The 14,706-nt window shown below is 46.9% G+C and overlaps 8 protein-coding genes across 8 annotated transcripts; 1 reads left to right on the top strand and 7 right to left on the bottom strand.

Annotated features, from left to right (window-relative positions):
• Positions 1-777: 777 nt before the first annotated feature.
• Positions 778-2,136, bottom strand: LY89DRAFT_590356 (DHS-like NAD/FAD-binding domain-containing protein; the record flags this gene model as incomplete). Its single annotated transcript, XM_018209586.1, has 4 exons — positions 778-1,553; positions 1,603-1,675; positions 1,733-1,935; positions 1,989-2,136. 4 exons carry the CDS (start codon positions 2,134-2,136, stop codon positions 778-780), a joined length of 1,200 nt encoding a protein of 399 aa, XP_018068406.1.
• A 582-nt stretch (positions 2,137-2,718) lies between these two features.
• On the bottom strand, positions 2,719-2,996 carry LY89DRAFT_687322 (uncharacterized protein). Its single transcript, XM_018215471.1, has one exon. The coding sequence runs from the start codon at positions 2,958-2,960 to the stop codon at positions 2,790-2,792; it is 171 nt and encodes a 56-aa protein (XP_018068405.1). The 5' UTR covers positions 2,961-2,996; the 3' UTR covers positions 2,719-2,789.
• A 181-nt stretch (positions 2,997-3,177) lies between these two features.
• On the bottom strand, positions 3,178-4,352 carry LY89DRAFT_651126 (proline iminopeptidase; the record flags this gene model as incomplete). Its single annotated transcript, XM_018212135.1, has 2 exons — positions 4,058-4,352; positions 3,178-4,004 (listed from the first exon to the last, which is right to left on the bottom strand). Exons 1-2 carry the CDS (start codon positions 4,194-4,196, stop codon positions 3,178-3,180), a joined length of 966 nt encoding a protein of 321 aa, XP_018068404.1. The 5' UTR covers positions 4,197-4,352.
• A 779-nt stretch (positions 4,353-5,131) lies between these two features.
• LY89DRAFT_672307 (uncharacterized protein) lies at positions 5,132-6,080 on the bottom strand (the record flags this gene model as incomplete). The annotated part of the gene is made up of 2 exons (XM_018213282.1): positions 5,132-5,813; positions 6,031-6,080. 2 exons carry the CDS (start codon positions 6,078-6,080, stop codon positions 5,132-5,134), a joined length of 732 nt encoding a protein of 243 aa, XP_018068403.1.
• Positions 6,081-6,547: 467 nt separating this feature from the next.
• On the bottom strand, positions 6,548-6,967 carry LY89DRAFT_590758 (uncharacterized protein; the record flags this gene model as incomplete). The annotated part of the gene is made up of 1 exon (XM_018209611.1): positions 6,548-6,967. The coding sequence occupies one exon, from the start codon at positions 6,965-6,967 to the stop codon at positions 6,548-6,550; it is 420 nt and encodes a 139-aa protein (XP_018068402.1).
• Positions 6,968-7,070: 103 nt separating this feature from the next.
• On the bottom strand, positions 7,071-7,756 carry LY89DRAFT_721179 (uncharacterized protein). Its single transcript, XM_018218619.1, has 2 exons — positions 7,739-7,756; positions 7,071-7,671 (listed from the first exon to the last, which is right to left on the bottom strand). The coding sequence occupies exon 2, from the start codon at positions 7,580-7,582 to the stop codon at positions 7,214-7,216; it is 369 nt and encodes a 122-aa protein (XP_018068401.1). The 5' UTR covers positions 7,583-7,671; positions 7,739-7,756; the 3' UTR covers positions 7,071-7,213.
• Positions 7,757-8,786: 1,030 nt separating this feature from the next.
• LY89DRAFT_152270 (uncharacterized protein) lies at positions 8,787-9,507 on the top strand. Its single transcript, XM_018205411.1, has one exon. The coding sequence runs from the start codon at positions 8,861-8,863 to the stop codon at positions 9,305-9,307; it is 447 nt and encodes a 148-aa protein (XP_018068400.1). The 5' UTR covers positions 8,787-8,860; the 3' UTR covers positions 9,308-9,507.
• A 256-nt stretch (positions 9,508-9,763) lies between these two features.
• LY89DRAFT_672304 (uncharacterized protein) lies at positions 9,764-12,960 on the bottom strand (the record flags this gene model as incomplete). The annotated part of the gene is made up of 4 exons (XM_018213281.1): positions 9,764-10,512; positions 10,783-11,056; positions 11,191-11,939; positions 12,417-12,960. 4 exons carry the CDS (start codon positions 12,958-12,960, stop codon positions 9,764-9,766), a joined length of 2,316 nt encoding a protein of 771 aa, XP_018068399.1.
• Between the last annotated feature and the right edge of the window lie 1,746 nt (positions 12,961-14,706).

Raw genomic sequence — 14,706 nt, 5'->3', positions numbered from 1 at the left:
GTTTTCTCTTACAACCTCCTGGGCGATAAATTCAAGGAATGCATACCTCCGTTGGCATCCTGATCAGCAGTAGCCTCAACTTGATCGCCTGGCTGAGCATTCTGGTCCATCTTGTTGCCAATGGCATTTGTTGCCTTGTCGAGGAGTCCAGACATGTTGACTGAGGAATTGGTAATTGGTTGTTGTTTGAGAATGTTTTGTTTGGATGTGGGTTGAGGAGTTCTCAATTCAATGATATTTGAAAAATGAGGGATTGCTTGGGGATTTATATACCTTTTCTTACCTCTCGTGGTTCTTGTTTCTGGAGGTTGGAGCTCCTTAGTCTAAGTGTCGATCCGGAGGATTATGCATGAACCCTGCCAAGACGTCATTGGATAGCGTCACAACCACCAATAACGACCTCATATCCCAGGATTTGAAACTTGGTCCGGGGAATCTAATCTATAGCCTACCAAGACGTCACAACGCCACGAAGATCGCGATGGGTTGTGATATCTTTGTGGCGCATGGGACGCTATATTAAGGTTGTTTATAGCTGAGCGCCTTGATTTCTTTGGGTTCATACATCATTGCCAAGACCTATCAATGCACCTTGTTTGATACAGAGAGAAGTCATCGCGAGATCGATCATATGGATCATGGAAAGTGCACTGCGAAATAGTCCTTGGCATAAGCCCCACCTGCCGTGGCCGAGCTTCTTGGCTGAAAAGCTTGTGCTGCCTCAGTCCGCATCAGATGATCGGGATGAAATTGATGAGAAACAAAATCGCTACGAAATCAAAGGGTATCGTCGGTAAGATCTATCACCTCCTTGGCATCATCTCCATCACTATTTGCTTGACCACGCTGCTTGCTGGTCTTCCACTCGCCAGTCACCGGATCGTAGTCGAGGAGATATAGAGTTTGTTCATCTCCACCTTCGTGAGCCTCGCAGACAATGTCCAAATTAGGCTCGCCATAATGTCTCATGAATTCTAGCTCAAGCTTCAGTTTCAGCCCAAGATCCATGGCACCTCGAAAGTTGAATACAAATGGCTCGGACTTCAGCAAACGTCTGTTGTACTCAAGCTTGACGGATTGAAGGAACGTGGCAGGAGTACCATCTTCATCGACGCCATAGACTTTCAATTGATGTCGCTCATCTTTTGATGTGAAATCGACCATCAAGCGACGATGCAAGATGAACGGCGGGATAGGGATATCCAGCTTCTCCATGATGCGAATCATCAAATCATCCGCTTTCGAGAAGATGCGGACATCTGCAAGTCCATCGATAGGTGTACTCTGAAGATTGCAGATGGCTAACTTGCCACCTTTCCTCTTGCCAACTATCTCAGGAATACCGCTTGCGGGAGGTATAGTGAGGGAGGATCCGAGAACCAAGCAAAGATCCGCACGTTTGGCATTGCTGCGAGCACGTTCGAGTACTTCAACAGGCAGAAAATCCCCGAAATTTACGATACTGTCGAGCAGAACGCCGCCACAACAAGCGCATTTTCGCCCAGTGCGATGATCGTGGACGGTTTTTTCGTAGGTAGCGACAGCTCGGAAATCTGTTCACGGTAAGTATGATGACAAGATAAGATTCTACAGAAGACTTACCTCGAATGTATTCTTTACCACAATCTTTGCATGACTCACGATTGCTGTTACCGTGTAGCTCAGATATCCGATCCTACGACGAACAAGAGTGAGAAAAGGTATCGCCAAGACAGACTTGGCTGATGCTTACAGACGTGATCCCGCTCTTCCTGTGCAAGCCGTCACAATTCTGACTAAGCAAGTACTTCAAAATCCCTCGATTCTGAAGATCCACAAGTGCCATATGAGTAGGCGTTGGAATAGCCTGTAGAGTGCTAACAGTCTTTCCCGTCCTCTGTCTTCCTTGAGCCCTGAGGGTCCATGCTCCTTCCGGGCCTCGGAAATCGGGGATACCTGGGAGATGTTCAGATGAGGCACTGTAACAAAAGAATGAAACGAGAGCTTACCGGCAGAAGTAGAGACACCTGCTCCTGTGAAAGCGATGAAGTGTTTGCTTTTCTTGATTTGGTCGACAAGGGTTTGTGCTTTGAGGTCTATGGCATCAGGTGACTCGATGCGTTCTGCTTCTGCAACCTTTGGGGAAGAATCAGCCATACTGCGATTCTTTCAAGGGACTAGCTAGGATGGAAGACTCTGAACTCGGGCGGGAGATTCCTGGGATGAGAATTGATGATGAAGGAGGGAAATTTGTGGTATTGATGTTTGGTTTTGTCTAGGATTCGAACCGCCCGGCTAGGCAACACCCGAGATCACCAACAATTTTACCAACATCCTGCCTTGACAGAGGCAGCAACGAACAGGCAACAACGCACTAGTATGAAGATATAATACCCACCAAGCTTTTAAAACTCCTTGGCGCTCAGAAGACATCACTATGGTTAGAACATAGCTTAGTCACGTGACAAAATATTAATGTTCTATGAAATTATAATTTAAACGAATTACGAAAGCCGAAATTTTAATTAATTTTATAATATGTTATTTTTTTATGTTATTTAACGAAAACAAAATTTATTATTAAAACGGTTCTGGTAATAACGAAAACGCTTTTTCTCTACTGTTTGACAAACTATCGAGAACATCACATGGATCAACAGGGAAGTCGCTGCTGTGGACGACAGTAGTTAAAAATAAGCCAAGTTCTCTTCGACACATTTGGCCCACTCTAATACTATACATCCGTCAACCAATCTGGATCCTTACCTTGCTCGTTTGCAATCCTATCAATACCGTGGAAACTCGTCAACTCAGTTCCAATAAGGATCCATGATAATATCCGACATTAATGCTCTTTTCGCTGGATCGAGATTTGTCATCCTCAATATCAACTTTTGGCGCACATACTCGCGACCGGAGTGACCAACGAGTGTTGAAAACATCCTCGCAGCTTTGAAGACACGAGTGCAGCAAAGAATCATGGGGAAGTACCAGACTCACCAAGGGTAGGAGTAAGGGTGGGCAAGGTGGAAGAAAAAGCAGCTGATCGCAGCTTTTTTAAAGGTGCTATAATTCAGAGCTGAATCACGTGATTAAGGATAATAATAATATAGATATCCGAATATAAAATATTATTACTTTCAGCATAATTATAACGTTATAGTTTTCTTTAATAAAAATAAATTTTTTATAATTATATTATTTCTTGAAAATCTTGAATTTCTCCGTAGCATTTACCAACGACTCCTCGATCCTTTTCTCATGTGAACTATGCCCACAACCCGGTATAATCAAGTACTCCACATTCGAGTTCTCCTTCCCTCCGAGTGCTTGATATAGCTCCCAACTCGTCTTTGCCGGACAAACAACATCATACCTGCCCTGTACAATAAATACCGGCAAATGTTTAATCTTGTACGCGTCTTCAATCAATTGCCCTTCACGCATCCACCCACCGTTCACAAAAAAGTGGCTCTCAATGCGAGCGAATGGAAGTGCCCATTTTGAGTCTTGTGCCTTTTTGATATATTCCTGATTCACAATCAACTCGACTGTTGCGCTCTCCCAGGTCACCCAAGCACTGGCACATTTCAACTTTTCTTCCTCGTTATCTCCTGTAAGTCTCTTATAGTACGCTGCTATCATATCACCTCGTTCTGCCTCTGGGATACAAGCTCGGTACTGCTCGAAATAATCGGGGAATAGCATGTTCGCTCCCTGCTGGTAGAACCACTCCAGCTCCCGGCGGCGAAGGGTGTAAACCCCACGTAGGATCAGACCCATGCAGCGCTCAGTATGCTTCTGCGAATATGCCAAGGACAAAGTCGAGCCCCATGAGCCACCCATCACTATCCACTTCTCGATATTGAGGTGTTCTCGGAGAGCCTCCATGTCGGCGACGAGTGTCCAGGTTGTGTTGTCATCGAGACATCCGGAAGGGAGGGATTTGCCGCAGCCACGCTGGTCGAAGAGGATGATGCGGTAGTGGGTTGGGTCGAAGTATTGTCTATCGGAATCCACCATTCCTTGGCCCCAAGTTAATTCATCTCACATATAACTGGAAGCAGGGTGTACGTACCTTCTCCAGGACCTCCATGCAGGTGTACGATCGGAACACCGGTTGCGATACCGGAATCTTCGTAGTAAATCGAGTGCACGGAGGAGACTTGTAGGTAGCCAGTCTCTCGTACTTGCAATGGTGGGTAGATTGGCGCCATTGTGGAAAACTTTCTCCCAGATTCTTTGATAGAAAGCCAGAGCTGAGTATCCAAGGTTCGCTGCAGCTACAATGTGCGCTTCTAGGCATCTCTAGAATGGCGGTGAAAAGCATCGCGGATAGTGGGGGGAGGATGAGGCTCGGAAGGTGTCTGCGTCTGCGACTTGATGTTAGCATGCTCCTGGATGAGAAACTTGTAAGTTGTTGACTGACCATGGGAGTATAGTTCGCACACGATTCACTTAGTGCCCTATCAACTGTCCAGGCTCTAAGACATGGCCATGTACAAAAAGCACGCATACAAAGCACGCAAATTTCAAGCCCAGGGTAGACGTTGGGATTAAGCTTATGCACGGGCCACCAAAAGATAGCCTAGAAGACCTGTAGATCACAACTCACCTGGTAATCAGTCGCCAGAGAATGTTTTAAACCCTCTTTCGAGTTACGCTCTTACTCGACACTACATTGACGAGAAAGAACAAGATCATATCCCAACACGAGGCCACTCACAACGCCTCAAATCGCCTCTCAAGACACCCATATCATCTTCTCCAAAGTCTAAATCAACCACAAATTCTGCCAACCAGGCAGCGCAATGACGTCTAAATGCCATCAATACCATCAACAAAATACAACCCAGAAATCACCTAAAATTATGCAGGCATCCCCAATACATCTTACCTCCCAATAGTTCCCGGGGTACTACCACCTCAAGACACACAGATCAACTTGAATCCTTTCTGGACGAGTTTTACCTCTGAGTTCGACGGTTCCTGCATGCCTGCCGAGACACTTCAAGAGAACACTATAGTCAGGAGATTGCCTCCTTGGGTAAATGGATTACCAGATGAACATTTTTCTAGTAGCATATTTTGAACTGGTTTCAACAGTATCTACAGATTCTGCCCCAAGAGACACAGACGATCAACCTCTATTTCAGTACCGATCATATCCTTGCAACTCAACCGGATCCACAATCCTAGCGCTAAGCCGACCATCAAGCTCCGAATAGACTGGCGAATGTGAAGCTGCTCTATCGGGGGCGACACCCATCTCTGCAGCATTTGGGTTTGTCTGGCCAGGTATTGCTTCTTTGTAGGAAAAGACTGGATCTTCGCGATCAGAAGCGGGGACGACTTTGCACGTCTTGCGAGTATCCATCCTAGCAAGAAGACGGCGATAGCACCAACTGCTGCGCCTATTCCAATTCCTGCTTTTGCGCCTATTGAAAGACCCTTCTTCGAAGATTGTGTGGTTGGAGATGGGGTTGAGGTAGCTGGTGAGGCTGTGTTGCTTGTAGGAGTCGATGAGGTACTTGTTGACGGAGTTTGCGCTATGCTTGATGGCTGAGATGTAGATGACCGAGAGGTGGATGACTGAGAGGTATCTGATGACTGAGAGACAGATGATTGAGACGAAGAAGACGATGACGAGCTCGTCGATGTCGAAGGAGTCGACGTAGAAGGACTTGTTTGTTTCGCAGGTGGAGATGTCGTAGAAGACGAGGTCGTTACCACAGGTGGAGAAGGTGCTGTCGAAGTAACCGTCTGCGTCACGGGTGGAGGCGTCGATGTCGTCGGTGTCGCAGGCGGAGGTGTTGTCGAAGATGTTGTGGCTGCTATAGGTGCGGTGATATCAAATAGCGGGCTTGCAATATTCTGACCTGAGCCTCCATTCCAACTGCCCCTGAAGGTATGAATCGGAAGACCCAAGTTTGATACGCTGCCAATTGAGCAGAAGTTATATCCACTGTCCATGTGTATGAAGTTGACGTTGCGACATTTATCCCCGCTGCGAAAAGTATTGATATTAGTTTCATGGTACATCTTCTGTACTCTGGAACCATAAGAAAGAAGATAAGCAGAATGACTTTTGAGGACCACATTGCTGCTGTAGAAGTAGGCTTTTCTGGGCTGAAAATGAATGGCGACTGGTAGCTGATAGTGCTTCAAGTACAGATTCGTCAGCTGCGGTCGAGGAAGAAATGAAATTTGGGTGAGGCTGCATGCGTGCTAGCACACCATTCATTTGAAGCTGGCTTGCTACCATGGCAGTGATTTATGGGAGGCAGAGCCTCACATAAAACTCGGCCAAGTCACCGTTTGCGCCTCTCTCCACATGCTCGAATGAGCATCTAGTCTTTCTTATCCCCCGCCTTCCATTCCTGATGGGCAGAATGTAGGCTCGAAATAGAAGCAAATCCGGAGGGTTCGAGCCTGTCAGATGAAAGTAGCTCGTAGGGTCTCTATCACACTCCTTTAGGGCCTATGCCAGTCCACACAACTGCTCCTTACCCTTTCCTACATCAGTTAGAACTCCCCTACAATAGAGGAACAAACAGCTTGACCTCAATTAATCTGTCCCTTCGGACCCATGTGACTCCTCAGCCAACTTCAACTCATCTTTGAGAAACACATCGAGGTAGGTAGTATCCTTCACAGGGCTCACCGTCCCATTTTCCCAGCGGAAACCATATCGAAGTAAAACTCCAAGAGTCCTAACTTCATTAACAGCATGGCGACATTCATCCGAGATTTTCCATTCGATTTCTCTTAAGAAAGCCCTCCAAAATAGCGCTCGTGATCGGGAAGGATCACACCCAAGGTGTGAATAGGAAGGGTCGCTTCCAAAGTATGACCAGCCAGTAGGGCCGCTGCAACCAAGCACACTCTCTAGTCCCCATAGAGCCATGCCGAATGGTTCGATAGTAGCATCTGCCCAGTCAACCACACCAGTGATATGGCCGGTATCAGGATCAACGAGGATATTCATACCTGAGAGATCTTGGTGAGTCAAAACCCAAGGCACCAGATCTGTTATCAGCCCCATATTTTTCTGTGCGTTTTCGAGGATTTTCGTGAATCGAGGAGGTAGGGAGGTGGACAACTGCTTGAGCTTAGTGGTGTAGAGATGGATTTTGTCTTTAGCTGGAGATTGGGGGGTTTTCCATGACGCAGCATAAAACCGGTAGTATTGTATCAGCTAGCAGCTCAAATTGATTTGATAATGTACGAAGACCTACTTGGCGAAATCTGTGACTGTGATATCTAGCTTAGCTGTAGTGATTGTGCTAGTTGTGAACAAATACCCAACACCCGTAATGATTTCCATGACCCAGACAGATACCGAAGAGTTGGGCATCAAGCCGCGATATGTAGTGGCTGGAGCAAGATGGCCGTGGACCTTTTTAGCAAGCTTGGCCGTTGAACTATCGAGGGGTGATGCTTTCGATCGAAATTGAATGATAAGCCCCGAGTTTGACCGCAGTGTATAGCTATGAAAGCCTTGCCAAGGCATTGGTGTCACGAAGCCCTTCACCAGGTTCTGGGCGTACGTATCACAGTCGTTTTGGGTGACCTCATTCTGCGTCTCAAATAGATCTGACATTGGGTCCACGTTGTTATTAGGTTCGTCCAGTTCTGAACAGTCATGAAGAGGACAGTGGAAGACGCTGGCAAATGTATTTCGTACTATTCCTAATTCATAAGCGCACAGTCACAGCGCATATGCCCATAGTTCTTGAGATCGGGGGTTGCATCTCACCTCGAGAATTTGCGAAACATCATTTTTACTAACTGGAAATTTCACAGCACCATAATTAGTCAGCAGCATTTGAATGCATAACTGCTCAAGCAGTTGAGCAGCCGCATCACGTGTCAAATAATCGCTGCCTGAGAATTGTCTGTCAATCCGTCAGCCTCGATCCGTCGGCGACCCTACGGGGGCAAATCCTGTTCTTTTCCTGGATTTGAAATCCAGGAAAATCCATCAAATCTAGGACTATTTCAAAGGATTAAATTCTAGTTTTTTCCTAGGATTTTTCCATTATTTTTCTAGGAATCTACTAGAAAAATTGCTTACTAAAAAAATATAAAGCTTAATATTTAAGGTGTAATAATTAGTCATTCCAGTTTATGCACCTTGATTTAGGTGCTTTAGTTTTATGTTCAGACGCACTCTAAAGAGAGGGACCTGTTTCTAAGAGAGATTTATTTTGAGGGAGAGTATTGAGGGAGAGTATTAAGGGAAGGACCTAAGGTGTCACGGGTTGGATGCAATGAGTCAAAGCAAGAACCTGATTGTATTACAAGAAGAATTAACTAAAGAGAGAAGAGTTCTTTCTCGTACGAAGAGCTGTTTTAAAGGGGCTCTCGCTGGTTCGTAGAATGGCCCGCGCGCTTTAGCGTCGCGTCGTCATGTGCAGGCCCGCGTAGTCACGTGTAGGCTGCACTACGTAGTAGTGCAGCCAAATATCGGGTTCAACCCGTCACATAAGGGAGACGACTTACTCTGAGGGAGGGACTTACTCTGAGGGAGGAGACTTACTTTGAGGGAGAGGGATCTGAGGGGAAGGGATCTGAGGGAAAGGACTTGCTTTAAGTGTTAAAAACTTAAGAATGTTAGGAGGAATGCGCATTATATTCACTTTTTTAAGATTTATTGGATTTTCTTGGATTTATTTAATAAAATATTTAAATTCTAGGATTCCTAGAAGATTCTAGATTATTTAGTAGATTTAAGAAAATTTTAAATTAAAGGAAACTAAAATTCAAGGGAATCTAGGATGAATTCTAGTAACAATCCAGGAATCCTAGCTAAAACCTGGAAACTCTTGGATTTACCTAGACATATTGCTCCCGTAGGGCGAGAAATGCTTCTTTCGCCATGCCAGCTGCTCTCGAGCTCGATAACGGGAAGCACATTACTTACGAGTTGGCCCTCAAGAAAGATGTCAACATCATCAATGAAGCAACATACCCTAGAGCGAGGAGACGGCTCTTTCAGAAGCTCTGGGATCAGCGAGCAACGATTCAGGCCCTTGTTCGGCATCACCTGAGACTGCGCGATCAAGACGCTTGTATTGTCAAAGCAGAGAGCCAATGGATTCGAGGGAGCTTTAATGTGTGCATACCTGTGGAAGTAAGGTCGGCCAGCTTCAACAAGAACCTGATCTTTCGTTGTCCTATGCCACACAAGCTTGCCGAAGCCAAACACCCTGGCACGATTGACGAGAAACTAAGCTGCGAGGTTGGAGCCTACGTATGGATGCTATCCATGCGTATCGTTCGAAGCCTGGGCGGCGCAATTCAAGCAGTACGGCAACTTCTCTGACTTCTGGTTTGACGACCCACAGAAGTCTAATTACATCTAATTCATGCTGCAGTCACGCGACCATGCGAAGAAGGAGTTGGAGACTGGGGAATGGGCACCATCCCGAGCTTTCTACGAATCCATGACTCTCGACGATGAAGCTTGCCAGCGGGCCGCTTCCGCTGGTCCAATTCGGCGTTGTGCTCCACTTGAGAAGGATGGTGGGTGTAATACTGAGGAAGAGGCTTCGAGCAGCAATGGGATTGGGAGTAAATGATGGATTTATTATGAATGGCCATGCGGCAACTGTGACGAACAAGATACCTCCATATGATTAGCCGGTGAATTGTGTGATAATCACATCGAGAAGAATTAATTCAAGAGGATTATGAGCTCTTTTCAGCTGATAAGCTGCCAGTGTTTCTTCTCCCAAAAGAAATTTTTGCTCTTCTCTCAGAGCCACGAATGCCTTCCATATCATAGTATTGAGCCCATTGAGACGCAGGCCCCGCCTGTCTTCTTCTCCCACGACTCTTCTGCAAGACTTTCGAGATCGTCTACGTTACCGTTCGTTTCATACATCGCTCGGAAAAGGCCTTTCTTATCTTGGAGCAGCTGGAAAGGATGCCCAAGTTCCTTGATCTCGCCGTGATCGAGGACCAGAACTTTTTCAAAGTTAATGATGGTCTGTAGCCTATGGGCGATGGTAATGTCGGTTGCTACTATCGCGTCAAGCGCCTTTTGGATCTTTAGATCCGTCCTGTAATCAATTAATGCGGTTGCTTCGTCCAAAATGATTATTTTGCTGCCCCTAAGCATAGCGCGGGCAAGGCAAAGCAATTGTCGCTGACCCTGTGACATGTTCGCTCCGTCAACCTCTTCAACCAAAGAATTTCCATGAGTACTCCATTCACTTCCTGTACAATGAAGCAGCCACGATCTCTTTGCCATCCACTTGTGAAGGCCCTTGCAAATAGCTGCTTGCATAATGTTAACGTCACTCCCCCGTTGTACAACCCGGCAGCCATTCCACTTCATCACGGAGAAAGCGCGTGGCAGAACTGGTGGTGCCTGTTCTATGATCGGTGCAACATCCTTCGTTGAAAGATGGTTGATTGTCGTGGGTTCTGGCACGGAATCGGAATCCTCTGCTTGTCCGCTGGCTTTGTATGGCGGCAAGATCCACTCAGAACTCGCATTGCCTATTTCAGGCTCCAGATTTATCCCTGGTGTTACTGATTTAAGGTCTGGCGAAGGGGACAAATCATGGCGTGAGTGGTCAATGTCTTCTTGTGCTCAAATGCTCGTCACCTGCGAGCCACTCAGGGATCGATTTCTGGATGCGCTCTCTTCACTTCCCTCAGGCTCATGAGTAGAAGCCTCTCCCGTATCAACGAATAAAGACACGTGGCTATTGTTATGCCCATGCACAACGTTAGATGCGGGTGCTGAAACAGAGCTCTCGGAAGGGAATGGTGTCCAATTACTCAACTCACTCCCTTCATCTACGTCCTCAGCCAGGACAGCCACAGAAGACCCGACGCAATTTGGATCCCGCAACCAATTTGATCCGAAGAGGTCCGTAGCGTCAACACTAGGATGTTGCAGATGCTGGTCGTGTTCCTTCCGTCGTATTCGCTTTGATCGTCGGACCGTTGAAGAATGTCGTGTGCTGTGTGTGGGACTTTTTGGCCGTCTTTCTCGCGGTGCTGGAGCCGAATCCGTTGTGGACCCCTTTTTTCTCTTTATTTTTCGTGCCCGAGCTCCCCCCTAGTACCAGTTAGTTAGGATTAGAGCTAGGATCGCGTGCCAACTCTGGTTGATTCTAACTATCGCTATCGTTTGGATCTCGCTCTTGTTGCGGTCCAAGTTTACGCAAAATCATACGCCAGGTACTTGCTTACCTCGTTTGATAAATTTCTTAAGCTTTGTTGATCTTCGAGCTCTTGCTCTTCGGTACTGTAATTAATCAAGTAGTGGTCTACTGTCGCCTGCGATGACGCTACATTGCTCTCCTGAGGTTTGTGATTTTGGAAGGCTTCCATTCTAATAAAAGTAGCCACCTCTGTGGGTGTTGCACTAGGCGTCGCCTGGTGGAGGTCAGGTACTTCCGTTAAACAATCGCTCGCGGAGTAAGATGCTTGCGTTGGGGTTGGGCAGCGGTTTTGGAACGGAGCAGAGAGCTGCAATGCTTGCTTCCAACACTTTTTAGCTAGAAGTCGCCCGTCTGGTTTCATGACTACTATCGCGGTCGATAGGAAATCAACCAAGGGGTCAGAATCCCAGTCATTGACTAGGTTGATGATTTTTTTACACCAACGCAGTCCCACATCTTTGTTGTCCCATTCTGGAAGGGGGCCGTAGGCGTACTTGAAGATAACGACGCCGAGCGACCAGATGTCACAAGCCTTTGTGTAGTATGTACCACGAGGAGTTGTGTAGATTTTAGGTGCAGCGTAGAGATGTGTCCCGCAGAACGTTTGTAGACTAGCGGTCGCTTTCGCAAGACTAAAGTCTGCAAGTTTTATGTGAAGCGGGCTTCGAGATTGAACAAGGATATTTTCCGGCTTGATATTTTGGTGGATGGTACCGTCTTCATGAACGGAGGTTAAGGCATCAAGGCTTTGACAAAGAATAATTAAGCTCTCTTGATCTGAAAATCGTTATTGTGTGTATTGATTTTCTAAATTTCCGAGCGGAAGATACTCGAGGATCAGCCGAGGTGACGGGCTTTCAATTAAAGCAAAAAACTGTATAATATGCTCCTATTATGCTGAATTAGCAAGGAACCTCTGTAGAAATGTGGGAGAAATCAACATTTGAGAGCCGTGAAACTTGGTTCATAATACTCGCTTCTCTCCTCCACTCTTTCTCTTTCATGTTGAAAAACTCCTTGGAAGCATACACAAATCCAGTGCTAACATCCCAAGCACGATACACAATCGAGAATTGACCGCTGCCAAGCCTCTGGTGGTTGATGTAGATCGGCGTTTGGGGAGTGGGAGTGTGAGCTCCACTTTGTTGCGCGGTTGGAATCGTACTCTGAATGCCTAGTGCACCAAAGGGAAACTCGGCATCTGCGTTTGTCTCGCGGAGGAATCGGTTAACGTGGTTATTATATATGTCGGACATGTCTCATGTTTGGCGACGATGATTTGAAACTTGATCTCCTGGATTTGTATGACGATTTTTTCGACATGCTCCGGTTCCTCCTCACCGCTTAGGATCCAGGTAAAATGGTGTCGCTTCTCTCGTCCTTTGTCATCGTATGTGACGGTGGTTCCGTGTGTTGAGAGATCTCGCAATATCAATCGTCGCTTTGCATCGAATGTTAGGACACAATGACGCCGGCCGATCTTATTTTCTAATAGTTTCGGCAGAACGATATCGCAACGGTTTTTATCAGTCCCAATCGTAAACCCTTGGCCAGCTTTCGGCCCTGGGTTAAAAGTAAGTTGGAGTCCTGGTGGAGTGTCTAAGTCACGGTGGTCGGTGTTCTTGTCGTCGTCCTCCAGCGGGGCTGTTGACTCGCGGCTGCCATAATCTGGTGTGGTGTTTTCAGGCGGTGCGCGTGCAATATATCGCCCACTGTTCTCGCGCATGCGGATCGCGTCCCATGTCAGTCGGTCGCCTTCTGCGGGATACAAGCAAGCAATCAAGTTCGTGTCTTCCATTATTGGAATAGGTCTCTCTCAACGATATATAGCAAAATAGTTTCTGAAGGGCAACATCTGGATTGCCTGCATGCTTATGTATGCTGATACTGTACAACATAACACATCTTATCGTAGCGCTTGCGGGGTCCAATCGAGTTGCCGCCTCTATCGTCGACAACAACCTACCTAGGTTTCTATTATTATGATGTTGTTATTGGTTGGTGGTATTGTGGCGGTTAGTTATTAGAGAACCAACGGCGGCGAGTAAGGCTCCAATTGGACTACCTTTTCAGAGGGGCTGGATAATAGGTCACCAGCAACTCTTTAAACGTGGAGAAAGGTGGTAAGGTGGTCCAATATGCATGCAATGCAGATCAGCGATCGAGACGGCTGACTCACCAATTAACCTAATTGATGCCCGAGGCAACAAATTTCGTCTCTATCGACGTCGCTCCTCCTTAACTTACGAACAACACACTATCCTTAAGCCCTCCGCCCTCGCGAACTTGTGCCTTTTATCTTATAAGCAATGGCACCGCTTTAACTTGAGACTTCGAAATTCCTCGCTCGCGATATCGCAGCTTATAGCGACGCAGAACTTGACCAGTACTTGGAAGCCACCGGAAGGTCAGGATTTTCTGAAGCTCATCGCTTGCCTCGGACGCTAAAGTTCAGAATACAGATTTGTTAAAGTTGAAGACCTAGAGAATCTACCCGAAGATTTCATTCAGAGGCTAAGGCAACAATTCTGCACTATTATATCTTTTTCACTATTTTCTAATAGCTATGGCAGAGCACGAGCAAGCGCGAACGACACGGCCCCATCCCACCCGATTGATCTGAACTACGTATCTGCACGCCTTGTTGAAGAGCCCGTGGACAGAGATCTATCACCTCAACGATCTCCTGTCTCGTGTTGGCAGCTGGTCAACGGACGCCATGAATTAGTACCCGCACATAGAGATCCATTGCCTCAACGATACCCCTCTGTATCATCGACTGCATCATACGTGGACGAGGAGGAAGTGTATCGCCGAGGTCTCGAGAGGGAGACGGAGTACTATCACCAGCTCATAAATGACGGCGGCCGACCCTCACACCCGATCAGTCTCGGCGATGATGTTGCCAGGAATCTAAAAGAATACTGCGAGATTTTATCGTTCTGGAATCCATTCTCTAGTTACGAGTATGATTGGATGATGTTTGGAAACCAAGAGCTGGCCTGGGGACACTTTCGCGAGTCGCAACAACGGATGAGAACAGACAGTCCCTTGGGTGTGGGGAGTGTCTTTCCTGCTCGTCCGGCAGAGCCAGGACGCTTCGCTGGATATTGCCGGGGCCTACATAAGCGTCTGGCAAGGCACGGGTTTGAGCGGTCGTTTCAGCTGAATGAAGACCCGGATCGACAAGACAAGTTGACGACGTGGATTGAGTATCTGGGCTTCGAGTACGTGTAGTACGATAAACATGCAAATATCATGAAGCGTCATTAGTCACAACACGACGAAGCCTGGAAGAAGCTCGTGGACTCGAAGGTCCTGAAGCCTTTTGAGACGGAGGAGGAGTTCAAACACTTTTTTTTTCTCCAGCTGAAGCAAGAAGAAACCGACGCTGAGAAGGCTGTGGAATCTGCGACGTCGTCCGTGAAGTCAGCAGAAAAGGAGTTGTCGGAAGCATAGTCGGCCGATTTATCTGAGCGAAATCTTTCTCGGATAGAATAGAAGCTCTCCACAGCCAGATCTAAATTGGCCGCGGCAACGGAGT

Source organism: Mollisia scopiformis (genome assembly GCF_001500285.1).
Source record: "Mollisia scopiformis unplaced genomic scaffold LY89scaffold_18, whole genome shotgun sequence".
NCBI lineage: Eukaryota > Fungi > Ascomycota > Leotiomycetes > Helotiales > Mollisiaceae > Mollisia > Mollisia scopiformis.
Note: the sequence above shows the minus strand (reverse complement) of the source record. Positions and strands in the feature narration are given on the sequence as shown.

Coding starts and splice junctions, on each gene's coding strand:
- LY89DRAFT_687322 (XM_018215471.1), bottom strand. CDS start 2,960: ATGATTCTTTGCTGCACTCGTGTCTTCAAAGCTGCGAGGATGTTTTCA.
- LY89DRAFT_721179 (XM_018218619.1), bottom strand. CDS start 7,582: ATGTCAGATCTATTTGAGACGCAGAATGAGGTCACCCAAAACGACTGT.
- LY89DRAFT_152270 (XM_018205411.1), top strand. CDS start 8,861: ATGCCAGCTGCTCTCGAGCTCGATAACGGGAAGCACATTACTTACGAG.